The following is a 19,600-nucleotide window of genomic DNA, read 5'->3' as shown; positions in this document are numbered from 1 at the left end:
CTGGCCGATGGCAGCCCAACCAATGGAACGAAGTGCGCCATCTTCGAAAACCTGTCAACGACAACCCAGATGGCTGTCATCCCCGAGGATTTGGGCAAGTCCACCACAAAATCCATTGAAATGTGGGTCCATGGCTTAGATGGAATAGAGAGTGGATGTAATGGGCCAACAGGAACCCCTCTAGGAGTCTTATTTCGGGCACAGATGTCACATGCCCGAACCCACTGATCCACATCCCTAGCCACCGAGGGCCACCACACCGCCCTAGATAGCAACTCCCGAGTTCTGGCAATACCCGGGTGACCTGCCGACTTCTTGGCATGGAATTCCAGGAACACTCGCTGTCTTAACCTACGAGGCACAAACAAAAGACCTACCGGATGGTCTGGAGGAGCCTGCTCCTGTGCTCTAAGGACTAATGACAAGAGGTCCTGGGTAATGCCCACTTTAATACATGATGGGGACACAATGGGCAATGGCTCCTCGATGGTCTCCTGGATTGGAGCAAAACTCCGCGAGAGCGCATCAGCCTTGATGTTTTTTGACCCAGGGCGATATGTTATCAAAAAATTAAAGCGAGCAAAAAACAAAGCCCATCGTGCCTGCCTGGCATTGAGGCGCTTCGCTGACTCTAAATATGCCAAATTCTTATGGTCGGTAAAAATTGAGACCACAAACTTAGCCCCCTCAAGCCAGTGTCTCCACTCCTCGAGTGCATCCTTAATAGCCAACAATTCCCGGTTACCCACATCATAATTCATCTCGGCAGGCGAAAATTTACGGGAAAAGTAAGCACAGGGATGAAGGCGATTATCAGACACCCCCATCTGAGAGAGCACTGCCCCAATACCCATCTCAGAGGCATCCACCTCCACCACAAAAGGACGCCCTGGATCTGGGTGTCGCAGCACCTTGGCCGAGACAAATGCCCTTTTGAGACGGGCAAAAGCCGCTTTGGCCTCACAAGACCAGTGAGCAACATCCGCCCCTTTCTTAGTGAGTGACACCAAGGGCGCCACTATAGACGAAAATCCAGCGAAAAATCGTCTATAAAAATTCGCAAAGCCCAGAAAACGCTGAAGCGCCTTCAAACTAGTGGGCTGCACCCAATCCAGGACTGCCTGTACCTTGGAACCCTCCATTTGGAAACCCTCTGGGGAGATAATATATCCTAGAAATGCGATTTGCTGAACTTCAAATTCGCACTTCTCCAGCTTCGCCCCAAGCCGGTGGTCTCTGAGTTTCTGGAGGACTAAGCGTACATGCTTCCGATGTTCCTCCAGGGAATGGGAGAAGATTAGGATGTCATCTAAGTATACAACTAAGAATCTATCCAAATATTCCCTGAGCACATCATTCATGAAATCCTGGAAGACTGCCGGGGCATTACAGAACCCAAAAGGCATCACCAAATATTCATAATGCCCTGAGTGGGTATTAAAGGCAGTCTTCCATTCATCCCCCTCTCTTATTCGGATTAGATTGTACGCACCGCGTAGGTCAATCTTAGAAAAAATGGTGGCAGTACGAAGCTGGTCAAACAAGACCGAAATGAGAGGCAGTGGGTATGAGTTTTTAATCGTGATACGGTTCAATTCCCTGAAGTCGATGCAAGGTCGCAACGAACCGTCCTTTTTACCCACGAAGAAGAACCCCGACCCAACTGGAGACTGTGAAGGTCTGATAAATCCCTTAGCCAAGTTCTCCTGAATGTACTCTGCCATAGCCTGAGTCTCAGGACGTGACAGGGAGTACAACCTGCTCTTGCGAAGCTTAGAATTCGGCAACAAATCAATGGCACAGTCATAGGGGCGATGGGGAGGTAGTACCTCTGCAACTCTTTTGGAGAACACGTCCGCAAAATCTGCATAACATCCTGGCAATCCTGGCAAACTTAGCTGCGAAAGCCTGACTGGAAGGCTCAAGCAACTCCTGAAACAATCAGTACCCCAACTAAGAATCTCCCCAGAGACCCAGTCAAATTGAGGATTGTGGGCCCTTAACCAGGGTAACCCCAACACCAATGGGGCAAAAGTACAGACAGTCACATAAAAGGACAATTTTTCAGAGTGTGTGGCTCCAATAAACAAAGAAATCTGGCTAGTGCAAGAGGTAATTTTACCCTGGGATAATGGTTCCCCGTTTAACCCACAAATCTCAATTTCCGATGCCAAGGGTACTAAGGGAACAGAGTGTTTCAGGGCGAATTGGCGGTCCATAAAAACCCCGTCGGCCCCACTGTCCACAAAGGCCTCAGTCTTGACAGTTTGACCGAGGATCTTCAAGGTCACCGGAATGATAAAAGTCTTCTTGGGAAATTCTGACTTCTGGCCTGACAGGATATTTCCCATCACCCTCAGGCCCTGAAGTTTTCTGGCTTTTCTGGGCATGATACTACCACATGACCTTTATTCCCACAGTACAAACATAACCCCTGCTGTCTCCTCCGCGTCTTCTCACGCGAGGAGAGGCGGGTAGCCCCAATCTGCATAGGCTCCTCGGAAAATTCCTCAGAGTCTGAGGTTCCCTTGGGAAAGAAGGAAACCTCGGTCTCCCTTTCAAGCCTGCGCTCTATCAGCCGTCTATCCACCCGAATGGATAACTGCATGAGCTGATCCAAGCTATCAGGCAAGGGATATTGTACCAGTTGGTCTTTTAACTGGTTAGAAAGACCTCTTCGGTACTGGTGTCTCAGGGCTGGGTCATTCCACTGGGTATCATGGGCCAACCTCCGAAACTCCGTACAATAAACCTCAACTGGCCTTCGCCCTTGCTTAAGGATCGAAATCTGAGCCTCGGCTGAGGCCGTCTTGTCAGGGTCATCATACAACATGCCCAGTGCCGTCAAAAAAGCATCAACACTTTTAAGCGACGGACAGTCAGGCTGCAACCCATATGCCCAGACCTGTGGGTCTCCTTGTAGCAAGGAAATCACTATGCCCACCCGCTGAATCTCCGACCCAGAAGACTGAGGCCTAAGCTGGAAATATAGCTTGCAGCTCTCCTTGAAACAAAAGAACTGCGAGCGATCTCCAGAAAAACGATCCGGGAGATTTACTTTCGGCTCCTTAACCCCTGAAGGTACTGCTGCTGCGGGAGCTCCGCCAGCGGCCTGCGAGGTGTGCATTTTAATGGACAAATCATTAAATTGTCGAGTCAGGACCTGCACCTGATCGACCACCTGTTGCAAAGTATTTTGAGGGGTATGCTCCATATTCCCACAAAATTTCAACAGGAGTATTGGGCTGCTGAATATGTTATGCACACCAGTGCCAGCAGGAATGTACTGGTGTCTGAACGGTGAGGGATGCGAAACAAACGAACTCACAGACAGACTGGGGAATATGACATTACATACACAGAAGGTGATAGGGTAACAAAATAAACACAAAGTGAACAGAGAAGCCCAAAGGCTAAGAAACTGGGTGTCTCCCTAGTATTAGGAATGCTCAGATGGAAAGAAGCAAGATGTAGTGATTTAATACGTAGAGAACCCGAAATGCTGTTGCTAAGGGCACCAGCAAAACCCTAAAGGGTTACCAACGGATGTGGCAGTAAACTCCTTGGTCAGAGATGGAATAATAGACACAAGGAGAGTCTCCACAATCCTAGTCCTCACTTGCAGTGCACTGGTTCAGCTTACTGCCACTAAACTGACACCTGAACACCTTGCACAGTGAGAAAGGATTTTGGCAGGCAAGTCTGAGAATACAGCCGCAAACCTGCTTGGTTCACAGAGTAGCAAAAGAACCCCAGCAGGTTAAACGACTGACTCCAGTCTTACTGCTAGGTCTGGATTGGCAGAGTGTAATACCAAATCCCAAGGCCTATTTGCAGTAAGCAACAAACAAATACAAAGTTTACACAGTACTAGCTAGCTTTCAGGAACTGACTAACCAACAAAGATTCAGCAGCATCTGCCTAACCTGAGAAGAGGGTTTATATAGCAGGTGCTGTCCACGCCCCACTCAGACCTCACAGACTGTGAGCACAAAAACCAGCACCGGATCCCCTGCCGTGCACAGAGCCTGTAACCACTGCACAGCAAAAGATCCGAACCGGAGTATCAGCTACGCTCAGGTTACTCCGCTAGCACTTGTCTCCCGGTTGCCATGACGACGTGGCAGCACAGAGCAGGAGACCCTAACAGGAATCCTCAACACTCCATATCTTCATCCTCAAAAACAAATCACCTCTAAAAGGGGCTGTAAACATCATAACTAACCCACATTCTTTTTACAGGTATGAGCGGTATAATTCACAACAAGCGCTCCTTTGTTTAATTTTTGGTATTCTCATTTTAAGTGGAGCAGCTAACATTTACAAGCGCAGTACTAATCACATATTATAATGGTTGCTGCAGTGCCAGCCAGCGTGAGACTCCAGGGAGGTATGTATAATTATATAGGTGCAGGGTGTGCATTGTGGGTCCCCCTGGACCAAGGGGCCCATGTACACCACACACCCTGTACCCAATGTAAACAAGCTAGTGAGAGGACAATGACACAGATGAGTATAATGGTGCTCAAGCTACTAATGTGTGTGCTATAAGTGCTGTACTGATTGGCCTGTTAACCCTATGTGGCAACAAATATATTGATTCGTTATGCATACTGTATATATTAGGTGTGTGAGTTGCTTTTTGGGGATACACATATATACCGTGTACACATATAAATAAGACTTAGAAAACAAAAACTTTGTACCAGTTGTATCACTGTGGATGGCAATAGCGGTATGCGTGTGTCTTTGACAATTCCTACATATACTGTATATAATAATTAGTAGTTTCTTCAAGAATCTGTATAGTAGCACTCAGCCTGTAGCCATATAATTTACAAACTGCTGTTGATGAGCAGTTTGCTATTTCCAGTACAGGCTGCTGCATTAAGAAGAATCACCCCTGTCAGCTACATACCTGCCCTGGGCTCCATCATCAGTGTGCAGGATGGATATATACTTGTTCAGCTTCTGCCACAATGCAGCTTTTGGAAGGCAGCCATTATGAGCAGGAATACAGTGGTATTTGGCCATCTCAGACGCAATTAACCTGTCAATAAGAACAGTTTAAGAAGTCGAATTCGGAATCACCCTCAAAATAGTACAGTAGTTCTCATTTTCAGATGGGGTACCCTCTGGCAGACCATTTGTCCTGTTATTGTTACCCCCAACATTTGCAAAGCAAAACATGTGTAATGAATATAATGAGAGGCACTCAATATACCGGCTGTCGGGATCCCAGCGCTCAGCACGGTATACCGACTACTATTCTCCCTCTTGGGGTGTCCACGACACCCCTGGAGGGAGAATAAATAGCGTGGCGCGCATAGCGTGCACCATGCCCGCAGCGTGGTGAGCGCAGCAAGCCCGCAAGGGGCTCTTTTGCGCTCGCCCCGATGTCGGATTTCCGGCGGTCGAGATCCCAGCGCAGGTATGCTGGGCGCAGGGATCCTGACCGCCGGCCAATCGTAGTAGACCCAATATAATTGCTATTAGGTAAAACATTTATGTGCTGCTATACATAAAAGAGATCAGTATGATTTACCGGCAGCCGGAATGCTAACTGCATCCTACATAAAAAGCAATAATTGTACTATAAACAATATTTCAAAATGTGAAAAAGATGAATTGTACATATTCCCACAAATTACAATTTAAGAATAAAAAATAAGAATTTACTTACCGATAATTCTATTTCTCGTAGTCCGTAGTGGATGCTGGGGACTCCGTCAGGACCATGGGGAATAGCGGCTCCGCAGGAGACAGGGCACAAAAATAAAGCTTTAGGATTAGGTGGTGTGTACTGGCTCCTCCCCCTATGACCCTCCTCCAAGCCTCAGTTAGGATACTGTGCCCGGACGAGCGTACACAATAAGGAAGGATATTGAATCCCGGGTAAGACTCATACCAGCCACACCAATCACACCGTATAACTTGTGATCTGAACCCAGTTAACAGTATGACAAACGTAGGAGCCTCTGAACAGACGGCTCACAACAATAACAACCCGAATTTGTTTGTAACAATAACTATGTACAAGTATTGCAGACAATCCGCACTTGGGATGGGCGCCCAGCATCCACTACGGACTACGAGAAATAGAATTATCGGTAAGTAAATTCTTATTTTCTCTAACGTCCTAAGTGGATGCTGGGGACTCCGTCAGGACCATGGGGATTATACCAAAGCTCCCAAACGGGCGGGAGAGTGCGGATGACTCTGCAGCACCGAATGAGAGAACTCAAGGTCCTCCTCAGCCAGGGTATCAAATTTGTAGAATTTTGCAAACGTGTTTGCCCCTGACCAAGTAGCAGCTCGGCAGAGTTGTAATGCCGAGACCCCCCGGGCAGCCGCCCAGGATGAGCCCACTTTCCTTGTGGAATGGGCCTTGACAGATTTAGGTTGTGGCAAGCCTGCCACAGAATGTGCAAGTTGAATTGTGCTACAAATCCAACGAGCAATCGTCTGCTTAGACGCAGGAGCACCCATCTTGTTGGGTGCATACAATATAAACAGTGAGTCAGACTTTCTGACTCCCGCCGTTCTTGAAATATATATTTTCAATGCCCGGACCACGTCCAACAACTTGGAATCCTCCAAATCGTTAGTAGCCGCAGGCACCACAATAGGCTGGTTCAGGTGAAACGCTGACACCACCTTAGGCAGAAAATGAGGACGCGTCCGCAGTTCTGCCCTGTCCGTATGGAAAATCAGATATGGGCTCTTATATGATAAAGCCGCCAATTCTGATACCCTCCTGGCTGAAGCCAGGGCCAGTAGCATGGTTACTTTCCATGTAAGATACTTCAACTCCACCGATTTGAGCGGCTCAAACCAATGGGATTTGAGAAAATCCAAGACTACATTAAGATCCCACGGTGCCACTGGGGGCACAACCGGGGGCTGTATATGTAGTACTCCTTTTACAAAAGTCTGGACTTCAGGAACTGAAGCCAATTCTTTCTGGAAGAAAATCGACAGGGCCGAAATTTGAACCTTAATGGACCCCAATTTGAGGCCCATAGACAATCCTGTTTGCAGGAAATGTAGGAATCGACCCAGTTGAAATTCCTCCGTGGGGGCCTTCCTGGCCTCACACCACGCAACATATTTTCTCCAAATGCGGTGATAATGTTGTGCAGTCACCTCCTTCCTGGCTTTTACCAGTGTAGGAATGACCTCTTCCGGAATGCCTTTTTCCCTTAGAATTCGGCGTTCAACCGCCATGCCGTCAAACGCAGCCGCGGTAAGTCTTGGAATAGACACGGTCCCTGCTGAAGCAGGTCCCGTCTTAGAGGTAGAGGCCACGGATCCTCCGTGAGCATCTCTTGAAGTTCCGGGTACCAAGTTCTTCTTGGCCAATCCGGAGCCACTAGTATCGTTCTTACTCCCTTTTGCCGTATAATTCTCAGTACTTTTGGTATGAGAGGCAGAGGAGGGAACACATACACTGACTGGAACACCCACGGTGTTACCAGAGCGTCCACAGCTATTGCCTGAGGGTCTCTTGACCTGGCGCAATACCTGTCCAGTTTTTTGTTGAGGCGGGACGCCATCATATCCACCATTGGTTTTTCCCAACGGTTCACAATCATGTGGAAGACTCCCGGGTGTAGATCGTGTCTGCTGAGGAAGTCTGCTTCCCAGTTGTCCACTCCCGGAATGAATACTGCTGACAGTGCTATCACATGATCTTCCGCCCAGCGAAGAATCCTTGCAGCTTCTGCCATTGCTGTCCTGCTTCTTGTGCCGCCCTGTCTGTTTACGTGGGCGACTGCCGTGATGTTGTCCGACTGGATCAACACCGGCTGACCCTGAAGCAGGGGTTTTGCCAGACTTAGAGCATTGTAAATCGCTCTTAGCTCCAGTATATTTAATTTATGTGAAGAGACATCTCCAGGCTTGACCATACTCCCTGGAAGTTTCTTCCCTGTGTGACCGCTCCCCAGCCTCTCAGACTGGCATCCGTGGTCACCAGGACCCAGTCCTGTATGCCGAATCTGCGGCCCTCTAACAGATGAGCACTCTGCAACCACCACAGAAGAGACACCCTTGTCCGTGGCGATAAGGTTATCCGCTGATGCATCTGCAGATGTGATCCGGACCATTTGTCCAGCAGATCCCACTGAAAAGTTCGTGCGTGGAATCTGCCGAATGGAATCGCTTCGTAAGAAGCCACCATCTTTCCCAGGACTCTTGTGCATTGATGCACAGACACTTTCCCTGGTTTTAGGAGGTTCCTGACAAGTTCGGATAACTCCCTGGTTTTCTCCTCCGGAAGAAACACCTTTTTCTGAACCGTGTCCAGAATCATTCCCAGGAACAGCAGACGTGTCGTCGGGGTCAACTGAGATTTTGGAAAATTCAGAATCCACCCGTGTTGTTGCAGCACTAGTTGGGTTAGTGCTACTCCGTCCTCCAGCTGTTCTCTGGACCTTGCCCTTATCAGGAGATCGTCCAAGTAAGGGATAATTAATACGCCTCTTCTTCGCAGAAGAATCATCATTTCGGCCATTACCTTGGTAAAGACCCGAGGTGCCGTGGACAATCCAAACGGCAGCGTCTGAAACTGATAATGACAGTTTTGCACCACGAACCTGAGGTACCCTTGATGTGAAGGGCAAATTGGGACATGCAGGTAAGCATCCTTTATGTCCAGGGACACCATAAAGTCCCCTTCTTCCAGATTCGCTATCACTGCTCTGAGTGACTCCATCTTGAACTTGAATTTTTGTATGTACAGGTTCAAAGATTTCAGATTTAGAATAGGTCTTACCGAGCCGTCCGGCTTCGGTACCACAAATAGCGTGGAGTAATACCCCTTTCCCTGTTGTAGGAGGGGTACCTTGACTATCACCTGCTGAGAAAACAGCTTGTGAATGGCTTCCAATACCGTCGCCCTGTCTGAGGGAGACGTTGGCAAAGCAGACTTTAGGAACCTGCGAGGGGGAGACTTCTCGAATTCCAACCTGTAACCCTGAGATACTACCTGCAGGATCCAGGGGTCCACCTGTGAGCAAGCCCACTGTGCGCTGAAATTCTTGAGTCGACCCCCCACCGCTCCTGAGTCCGCTTGTAAGGCCCCAGCGTCATGCTGAGGGCTTTTCAGAACCCTGAGAGGGCTTCTGTTCCTGGGCAGGGGCTGCTTGCTGCCCTCTCTTACCCCTTCCTCTGCCCCGAGGCAGATATGACTGTCCTTTTGTCCGCTTGTTCTTATAGGACCGAAAGGACTGCGGCTGAAAAGACGGTGTCTTTTTCTGTTGGGAGGGGGTCTGAGGTAAAAAGGTGGATTTTCCGGCAGTTGCCGTGGCCACCAGATCCGATAGACCGACGCCAAATAATTCCTCCCCTTTATACGGCAATACTTCCATATGTCGTTTGGAATCCGCATCACCTGACCACTGTCGCGTCCATAAACTCCTTCTGGCAGATATGGACATCGCATTTACTCTCGATGCCAGAGTGCAAATATCTCTCTGAGCATCTCGCATATAAAGGAAAGCATCCTTTAATTGCTCTATAGTCAATAAAATACTGTCCCTATCCAGGGTATCAATATTTTCAGTCAGGGAATCCAACCAGACGACCCCAGCACTGCACATCCAGGCTGAGGCGATGGCTGGTCGCAGTATAACACCAGTATGTGTGTATATACTTTTTAGGGTAGTTTCCAGTCTCCTATCAGCTGGATCCCTGAGGGCGGCCGTATCAGGAGACGGTAACGCCACTTGTTTTGATAAGCGTGTGAGCGCCTTATCCACCCTAGGGGGTGTTTCCCAGCGCGCCCTAACCTCTGGCGGGAAAGGGTATAATGCTAATAACTTTTTTGAAATTAGCACTTTTCTATCTGGGTTAACCCACGCTTCATCACATACATCATTTAATTCCTCTGATTCAGGAAAAACTACAGGTAGTTTTTTCACCCCCCACATAATACCCCTTTTTGTGGTACTTGCAGTATCAGAGATATGCAAAGCCTCCTTCATTGCCGTGATCATATAACGTGTGGCCCTACTTGAAAATACGTTTGTTTCATCACCGTCGACACTAGATTCAGTGTCTGTGTCTGGGTCTGTGTCGACCGACTGAGGTAAAGGGCGCTTTACAGCCCCTGACGGTGTCTGAGACGCCTGGGCAGGTACTAACTGGTTTGCCGGCCGTCTCATGTCGTCAACTGATTTTTGTAATGTGCTGACATTATCACGTAATTCCATAAACAAAGCCATCCATTCCGGTGTCGACTCCCTGGGGGGTGACATCACCATTATCGGCAATTGCTCTGCCTCCACACCAACATCGTCCTCATACATGTCGACATACACGTACCGACACACAGGGAATGCTCTTATCGAAGACAGGACCCCACTAGCCCTTTGGGGAGACAGAGGGAGAGTTTGCCAGCACACACCCAAGCGCTATAATATATATGGGAACAACCTTATATAAGTGTTGTTCCTTATAGCAGCTTAAATATATCAAAATATCGCCAAAAAAATGCCCCCCCTCTCTGTTTTACCCTGTTTCTGTAGTGCAGTGCAGGGGAGAGTCCTGGGAGCCTTCCTCACAGCGGAGCTGAGCAGGAAAATGGCGCTGTGTGCTGAGGAGAATAAGCCCCGCCCCCTATTTCGGCGGGCTTTTCTCCCGGAGTTTTAGATATCTGGCATGGGTTAAATACACACATATAGCCTCAATGGCTATATGTGATGTATTCTTTTGCCATAAAGTTATTAAATATTGCTGCCCAGGGCGCCCCCAGCAGCGCCCTGCACCCTCCGTGATCGCTTGGTGTGAAGTGTGTGACAACAATGGCGCACAGCTGCAGTGCTGTGCGCTACCTTCATGAAGACTGAAGAGCCTTCTGCCGCCTGTTTCCGGACCTTCAATCTTCAGCATCTGTAAGGGGGGTCGGCGGCGCGGCTCCGGGACGAACCCCAGGGTGAGACCTGTGTTCCGACTCCCTCTGGAGCTAATGGTGTCCAGTAGCCTAAGAATCCAATCCATCCTGCACGCAAGTGAGTTGAAATTCTCTCCCCTAAGTCCCTCGATGCAGTGAGCCTGTTGCCAGCAGGACTCACTGAAAATAAAAAACCTAAAAACTTTTTCTAAGCAGCTCTTTAGGAGAGCCACCTAGATTGCACCCTGCTCGGACGGGCACAAAAACCTAACTGAGGCTTGGAGGAGGGTCATAGGGGGAGGAGCCAGTACACACCACCTAATCCTAAAGCTTTATTTTTGTGCCCTGTCTCCTGCGGAGCCGCTATTCCCCATGGTCCTGACGGAGTCCCCAGCATCCACTTAGGACGTTAGAGAAAAAGAAATTAAAACTAGTCTACATCTGCTATTTTTAGATTTTTTAAAGCTATGTTAGATGTGTCATTTTGATATTGTAACCACTATTCTCAACTGTGTTTATTATACATGCAGATGTGTTCGGCTGTTGATAAAGTTAGATAAAAGAAAAAGAAGATAGCTAGGGGGTTTGTTTTAGGGATGGCCATATTTATTATTATTTATTTATTAACAGTTTCTTATATAGCGCAGCATATTCCGTTGCGCTTTACAATTAGAACAACAGTAATAGAACAAAACTGGGTAAAAACAGACAGACCTAGCGGTAGGAAGGCCCTGTTCGCAAGCTTACAATCTATAGGGAAATAGGCATTGATACACAAGGATAGATGCAACCACCTATTGCATAATGGTCCACCAGATTGCTAAGTTCTTAATGGGTTGTATGATATGATCACCCCGCAATGTTGGCCAAGTGTCAGGAGGGTGTGAGAGTAAAGAAAGACAAGATATGTAAGGTTATGTGTACTGTACAGAGAGGATGTAATTAGATAGGGAAGCACTGACGGTTATGTGGGTGGGTCTGGAATTTGATAGGCTTGTCTGAAGAAGTGAGTTTTCAGGGAACGTTTAAAGGTTTGGAGACTAGAGGCGAGTCTTATTGTGCGTGGGAGGGCATTCCACAGAGTGGGTGAAGCCCGGAGGCCATAGGTGTTACCATCGATGGTGAAATGGCAGGTGTCCATCGAAGTTTGCATAGAATGCAATAAATGACCATAGATGGTTTCATTAAAAAATTATGGTCATCCCTGTACTTTCACTGACTGGCCAATAGGCCAATCAGAAACTGGGGGTGGGGCTTCATGGGTATTGGGGGTGGAGCTATGCTATGTGTCCCGCCACTCTGTAAAAAAAAAAAAGAACCATCGGGTGGTTCTATACCATCGATGGCAGGAAACCATCTGATCAATGGGGAGCATTGATGGCAAAAGTATTCAACATCGCCTATAAACCATGGATGACTTAGAATCTTCGATAATCCTTAGTGTGTTTATCCAGACTGTTATAGAATAAGGTGTTCCTGCTTTCCTATCCTCCAAGCTAAGAAAGCAGCATGTATTTGTTCCCATTTATACAAAAAAAAGGTTTGATTATAATTTTGCTGCTCCTATATAGCATATCTGCTAACATTTTCTAGCAATTATAGGAATAGATGGATAGAATTCTTCAGTTTTTACCTTTAATGATACCATTTAATGGTAGCATTATCATTACAATTTTGTTATTTTAAGCCAATTGAAACTTATAAAAATAGAATTTTAATTACCTACCGGTAAATCCTTTTCTAGTAGTCCGTAGGGGATACTGGGAATCCATTTAGTACCATGGGGTATAGACGGGTCCACTAGGAGCCATGGGCACTTTAAGAAATTGGTAGTGTGTGCTGGCTCCTCCCTCTATGCCCCTCCTACCAGACTCAGTCTAAGAAACTGTGCAAGAGGAGACAGACATAATTTGAGAGAAGGATAGATAAGGAAAGTGGTGAGATTACGAACCAGCACACACAGAACAAGAGGAAAGCCATGCTAACCAAACTTGAAACAGGAACAGCAACAGCTGAACAAACCAGAATACTTAACCAAGTAACAGTGCAGGAAGAACGAAGCACCGGGCAAGCACCCAGTATCCCCTACGGACTACGAGAAAATGATTTACCGGTAAGTAATTAAAATCCTATTTTCCCTTGCGTCTTAGGGGATACTGGGAATCCATTTAGTACCATGGGGAAATAAAGCTTCCAAACCGGGTGGGAGAGTGCTGAGGTTCCTGCAGAACTGATTGACCAAACTGAAGGTCCTCAGAGGCCAAAGTATCGTACTTGTAGAACTTAGCAAACGTGTTTTAACCTGACCAAGTAGCTGCTCAACAGAGCTGTAAAGTCGAGACACCACGGGCAGCCGCCCAAGAAGAACCCACCGACCTAGTAAATTGGGCCTGTACAGATTTTGGAACCGGCAAGCTTGCCGTGGAACAAGCATGCTGGATAGTGAGCCTGATCCAGCGTGCAATTGACTGCTTTGAAGCAGGGCACCCAATTTTATTGGGATCATAGAGAACGAACAGCGAGTCCAATTTCCTGTGACAAGCTGTTCTCTTTACATACACCTTCAAAGCCCTCACAACATCCAAAGACTTTGAAGTAGCAGAGGTGTCCGTAACAACTGGAACGACAATAGGTTGGTTGATGTGAAACGCCAACAGTGTGATGGTCTTCTACGTAAGGTACTTTACGTCAACCTCCTGTAATAGTTCAAAGCAGTCCGAATGGAGGAACTACAGCACCAGATTGAGATCCCAAGGTGCCGTGGGAGGCACAAAGGGAGGTTGGATATGCAGAACACCTTTCAAGAACGTTTGGACCTCAAGGAGAGAAGCCAATTGTTTCTTAAAGAAAATAGACAAGGTCAAAATCTGGACTTTTATGGAGCCTAGATGTAGGCCCACATCCACTCCCGACTGCAGAAAATCAGGAAACGTCCCAGATGAAATTACACCGCAGAATATTGTCTGCTCTCACACCAGGAGACCTATCTCCTCTAGATACGGTGGTAATGTTTAGACATTACCCCCTTCCTGGCTTGGATCATAGTCGGGATGACCTTGTCAGGAATCTCTCTCCTGGCTAGGATCAGCCGTTCAACTTCCTTGCCATTAAACATAGCCGTGGTAAGTCTTGAACGATGAACGGGCCCTGTAGCAAAAGATCCTCGCGAAGAGCTAGAGGCCGCGGATCTTCGAGCAGCATCTCGGGAAGATCCGCATACTAGGCCCTTCGTGGCCAGTCCGGAGCAATGAGGATTGCTTGAACCATTTCCCTTTTTATTCTTTTTAGAATTCTTGGGATCAGAGGAAGTGGAGGAAACACGTACACAAGCTAGTAGACCCACGGAGTTGTCGGAGCGTCTACTGCCACTGCTTGTGGGTCCCTCGACCTGGAACAATACCGCTTGAGCTTCTTGTTGAGTCGAGAGGCCATCATGTCGATTTGTGGATATCCCCACCGTCGTGTCAACCACCAGAACACCTCCGAGTGAAGGCCCCACTCCCCCGGGTGCAGGTCAGGTCTGCTGAGGAAGTCTGCTTCCCAGATGTCTACTCCCGTAACGAAGACCGCCGACAATGCCACGGCGTGTTTTTCCTCCCCGGAGGGAATTCTTGACACCTCTGACATTGCTGTTCTGCTTTTTGTTCCGCCCTGTTGGTTTATGTTACCGCCGTCATATTGTCCGACTGGACTTAAATGGCCTGATTGCGAAGTAGAGATGATGCCTACAGAAGGGCGTTGTAGATAGCCCTGAGTTCCAGGATGTTTATTGGAAGGATGACTTCCTGACTTGACCATCTTCCCTGAAACTGCACCCCTTGGGTGACTGCTCCCCAACGTCTGAGGCTTGCGACTGTGGTTAGTAGAATCCAATTCTGAATCTTGAACCTCCGACCCTCGACGAGGTGAGAAGAGACGGATCCTCTGGTTCATATGAAGATGCAATCTGGACCATTTGTCAAATAGATCTAGTTGGAAGGGCCTCGCATTAAACCTTCCGTACTGAAACGCCTCGTAAGAGGCCACCATTTTCCCCAGAAGGCAAATGCACAGATGCACCGAGATCCGGGTTGGCTTCAGGACAGCCCGAACCATTGACTGGATTACCATTGACTTTTCCAAGGGAAGGAATGCTCTCTGAGACTCTATGTCCAGTATCATTACCAGGAAAGAAAGCCTCTGTGTCAATTCCAGGCGAGATTTTGGTAGGTTCAGAATCCACCCGTGATCCAGGAGTAGTCTGGTTGAGAGGCCAATGCTGTCCAACAACCGCTGCCTGGACGGTGCCTTTATCAGAAGATCATCCAGGTACGGAATTATGTTCACTCCCTGTTTGCGGAGTAGAAACATCATCTCCGCCATCACTTTGGTGAACACTCTCAGTGCCATGGAGAGACCAAATGGCAGGGCCTGGAACTGGTAGTGACAGTCCTGCAGTGCAAATCGTAGATAAGCCTGATGAGGCGGCCAGATTGGAATGTGAAGGTACGCATCCTTGATATCCAGAGACACTAGGAATTCCCCTTCCTCCAGACCTGAGATCACCGCTCTCAGAGACTCCATCTTGAATTTGAACACTTGTAAGTACAGGTTCAACGACTTGAGGTTCAAAATTGGTCTCACCGAACCGTCCGTTTTCGGTACTACAAACAAGTTGGAATAATACCCATTGTTTTGCAGATGAGGTGGAACTGGAACAATGACCTGGGTCTGTACCAGATTTTGAATGGCGTTCTGTAAAGTTATACTTGCCTCTTGTGAAACTGGTAAGCCTGATTTGAAGAATCTGTGAGGTGGGAGCTCCTGGAACTACTGTCTGTGGCCCTACGCTCTCTGACTACAGTGCAACAGTACGAACTTGGAACCACCACTTGCACACATACTTTCTTTCTCATTGGTGCTTTTTATCCCCAACTATTTACCCTGGGACTATAGCCCTAGGATTTTATATTTGTATTGTGTTAGTCCAGTACGTTCCACTTGTGTTTATGGTGTTTGATTTAATATATTATCCTTTTTTAACCAATATAAAAATGGGATTTTGGTACTTACCAATAAAGCCTTTTCTCTGAAGTCACAAAGGACACTGGAACGTGCTGACACTGGGGTATAGATGGGTGGCTATAAAGAGCCTTTAAATTTCTTAAGAAGTGTTAAGCTCCTCCCCCTCTATCCCCCATCAGCCCTCAGTTAAGAATTAGCTGAGAGGAGAAGGGAACAAGAGGAATAGACAAACTAGAATGAAGAGAGAAAACACACGAACAAAGAACAAACTTGCAAACCTGAACAACGACTGAGGCAGATGAACAGTGCTGGGCGGTAAGTACCAGATCCCATTTTCTCAGTCAGCAACTAGGGGACACTGGAACATGCTGACATTGGAGACGTCCCAAAGTTTCCCTCCTGGGCGAGAGAGCCCTGAGGAACCTGCAAAACTAAATGGGCAAATCTAGTAGCTGAAGCTGCAAAAGTGTCAAATTTGTAAAACTTAACAAAGGTATGAATCCTAGACCAAGCTGCTGCCTGATAGAGTTGAGTCGTGGTGACCCCACGACTAGCAGCCCACAACTCTCATACAGAACGTGTGGAGTGAGCAGAAATCGACACCAGTGGTCGATGAGCCTTACTAAGGTAATCCTGATGAATAGTTGATCAAATCCATCATGCCAAAGTCTGTTTAGTAGCTGGACACCCTCGACGTACTGCATCATAAAGAACGAACAAAGATTTACGTAAAGGTGCTGTTCGGGCCACATAAATCTTCAAAGCCCAAACCACATCCAGGGTAGAAGGTGTACCAGAATCATCCCATAAGGACGGGACCACAAAAGGGTGGTTGATAAAGCTGAAACAACTTTTGGAAGAAAAGACAAATGTGTCCTTAATTCAGCTCTGTCTTCATGAAAGACTAGATAAAGTGGTTTACAGGACAACGCACTTTACTCAGAAAACCCTCCAAGCCGAAGCCAAGGCCCGTAAAAAAATGTCTTCCAAATAAGATATTTCAGCTCCACCTCTTCCAGCGACTCAAAGAAACCGGACTGGAGAAAATCAAGCATGAGATTCAAGTCCCAGGGTGCCGTGGGTGGTACAAACAGAGGCTGTATTCTGAGTCCTGAATCCAATCCCGCTTGAAGAAAGAGCAGAAAATAGGACAGGTGAAAAGATCATGTTGGGAAATGTTGACTGTCACACTAAACCACATAAGATCACCATATGCAATGAAAATTTGCTACTGTAACCGGTTTTCTTTTTTTTCTGGGAATCACTGTATCCAGAATCCAATGAAGGCTCATGATGTCAGCCACCCTGTTAAACACATCCGTGGTAAATCTGGGTGAACAAAAGTAGCCTGTTGTAACAGATCTGGATGTAGAGGTAGTAGCCATGGATCGTCCGCCAGAAGTGAGCGCAGGTCTGAAAACCAGGCCCCCCAAGGCCAATCTGGTGCAACCAGAAACACTGTGGTCATTCTCATCTGATTCTCTTGAGAACTCGAGGAAGTGGTGAAAAAGGCGGAAATAGGTAAACAACGTTGTAGGGCCAAGGAACTGTTAGAGCGTCCACTGCTTCTGAATGAGGATCCCATGTTCTGGACATGTACCGAGGAAGTTGATGGTGCAGTCTGGATGCCATGAGGTCCACTTGTGGGCAACTCCTCCAACCCACTAGAGTCCTAAACAATCCTCCGACCCACTAGAGTCCCGACCCACTAGAGTCCTGATGCTCTTCACTTCTGGGTGAAGGTCTAATTCACCCAGATGAAGATCCTGATGACTGAGATAGTTGGCTTCACAATTGTCCACACCCGGAATAAACACAGCCAAAAGAATGACCTTGTTGCATTCGGCCCAATGCAGAATCCATGCTGTCTCCTTCATGGCTGCTTGACTACGAGTTCCTCCCTGTTTGTTGACATAAGCGACAGCAGTCACACTGTCCGGCTGAATTCTTACCGCCCTTGAGTGGAGAACGTTGGCACATTCCAGTAGAACATTTAGCACACTCTCAGTTCCAACACATTTATGGGTAACAGAGTTTCCTGTAGTGACCAATGACCCTGAAATTGTAAATCCAGTACTGCTGCACCCCATCCTGAGACTGGCATCCGTCGTCAGAACAATCCAATCCCAAACTCCGAATATCCTGCCTGCTGTGATTGTTCAATCTGAAGCCACCAAAGTAGTGACACTCTGGTTGGAGTTGCTAAACGTATCTTCTGATGAAGGGTTCAGTGAGACCTCGACCATTGGTGCAATAGGTCCAACTGAAAGGGTCAGGAAATGGAAACGACCGAACTGTAGAGCTTCTAAGGCTGCAACCATCTTCCCCAATAAGCGAATGCACAGGTGCTCAAGTCTTTGACTTGAGAATTTTCCAAACCATAAGGCGGATACTTTGCGCCTTGTCCTCCGGTAAGAAAACCCTCTGAGCATGTGTGTCCAGAATAATTCCTAGAAACTGAAGATGCTGCAGTGGTAGAAGGTTGGATTTATTGAAGTTGATTATCCAACCATGACATACTAAGAAATTGTAAATTAGCAGAATTTGTGCATGGAAAAGAACATTGGATGGTGCCTTTATGAGAAGATCGTCTAAGTATGGGATAATTGTAACCCCTAATGACCAGAGATAAGCAATCATGACTGACATGATTTTGGTAAACACTCTGGGTGAATGGTAAGGCTCTGAATTGAAAATTATCCTGATGTATCGCAAATCCGAGAAACGATTGCTGCGGTTCCCAGATTGGGATATGTAGGTAGGCATCCTTTATATCCAGGGATACTAAGAATTCCTTGGGTTCCAAGCTTGCGATGACCGAAGTGATCGATTCCACCTTGAATAGGTAATAAGCCAGTAACTGATTCAGGGATTTCAGATTCAGGATTGGTCTTACTGATTTATCCGATTTTGGTACCACAAAAAGATTTGAATAGTAGCCTTGCTTTCTTCGGCGAAGTGGAACTGGCATCAAAACTGCTGAGTTCACAAGGGATTGAATTTCACCCTGGAGGGCAATTCTGTTGTTTTGCGCTTGTCTTGTTTCCGTAGTGGCAGAGGCCACGGATCGTCTACCAGCAGAAGCCAAAGGTCGGTGTACCAAGCTCTGTGAGGTCAATCCGGGTCCACTAGAAGAATCGCTGCGTCTTCTCTCTTTATTCGTTTTAGAAGACGAGGTAGTAGCGGTCCCTTGTTCGAGAACAGTATTGAGGAAGTTTGTGATTGCGTCTGGATGCCATCAAGTCGATATGAGGGAGTCCCCACTGATGCACCACTTGCTGACAAACCTGTAGTTGATTGCTGAAAAACCTGGGTGCAGGTCCTGACGACTCAAGTAGTCTGCCTCCCAGTTTTCTACTCTGGGTATGAAAATCGTTGATATTGTCGCTGCGTATTCTTCAGCCCAGAGAAGAATGCGGCTTACCTTTCACATGGCTGCCCTGTTGTGAGGGCCGCCCTGCTTGTTCATGTACTCTACTGCTGTAGCATTGTCCGACTGCACATGAATTTCTTGACCCCGCAGACGAGGAAGGGCTAGTTGCAGGGCGTTGTAAACTGCCCTGACCTCGATGATGTTCATAGGCAGGTTTGACTCCTGGGGGGACCAGCGGCCCTGGAAGTGACTGCCCAACGTCACTGCCCTCCATCCATGCAGATTTGCATCCGTGGTGAGGAGAACCCAATTTCACCAGAGAAGGGAGA

The 19,600-nt window shown here is 47.4% G+C and overlaps 1 protein-coding gene across 1 annotated transcript in view; it reads right to left on the bottom strand.

Moving 5' to 3' along the window:
* The window catches only part of ETNK2 (ethanolamine kinase 2), a 195,774-nt gene that overhangs the window by 72,961 nt on the left and 103,213 nt on the right, over nucleotides 1-19,600 (bottom strand). The window contains exon 3 of the mRNA XM_063955257.1: nucleotides 4,919-5,050. Coding sequence (XP_063811327.1) covers nucleotides 4,919-5,050 — 132 coding nt within the window. The remainder of the gene's footprint in view (nucleotides 1-4,918; nucleotides 5,051-19,600) is intronic.

Source organism: Pseudophryne corroboree, chromosome 2 (genome assembly GCF_028390025.1).
Source record: "Pseudophryne corroboree isolate aPseCor3 chromosome 2, aPseCor3.hap2, whole genome shotgun sequence".
Taxonomy (NCBI): Eukaryota; Metazoa; Chordata; class Amphibia; order Anura; family Myobatrachidae; genus Pseudophryne; species Pseudophryne corroboree.
This window is presented reverse-complemented; position numbering and strand designations above follow the sequence as displayed.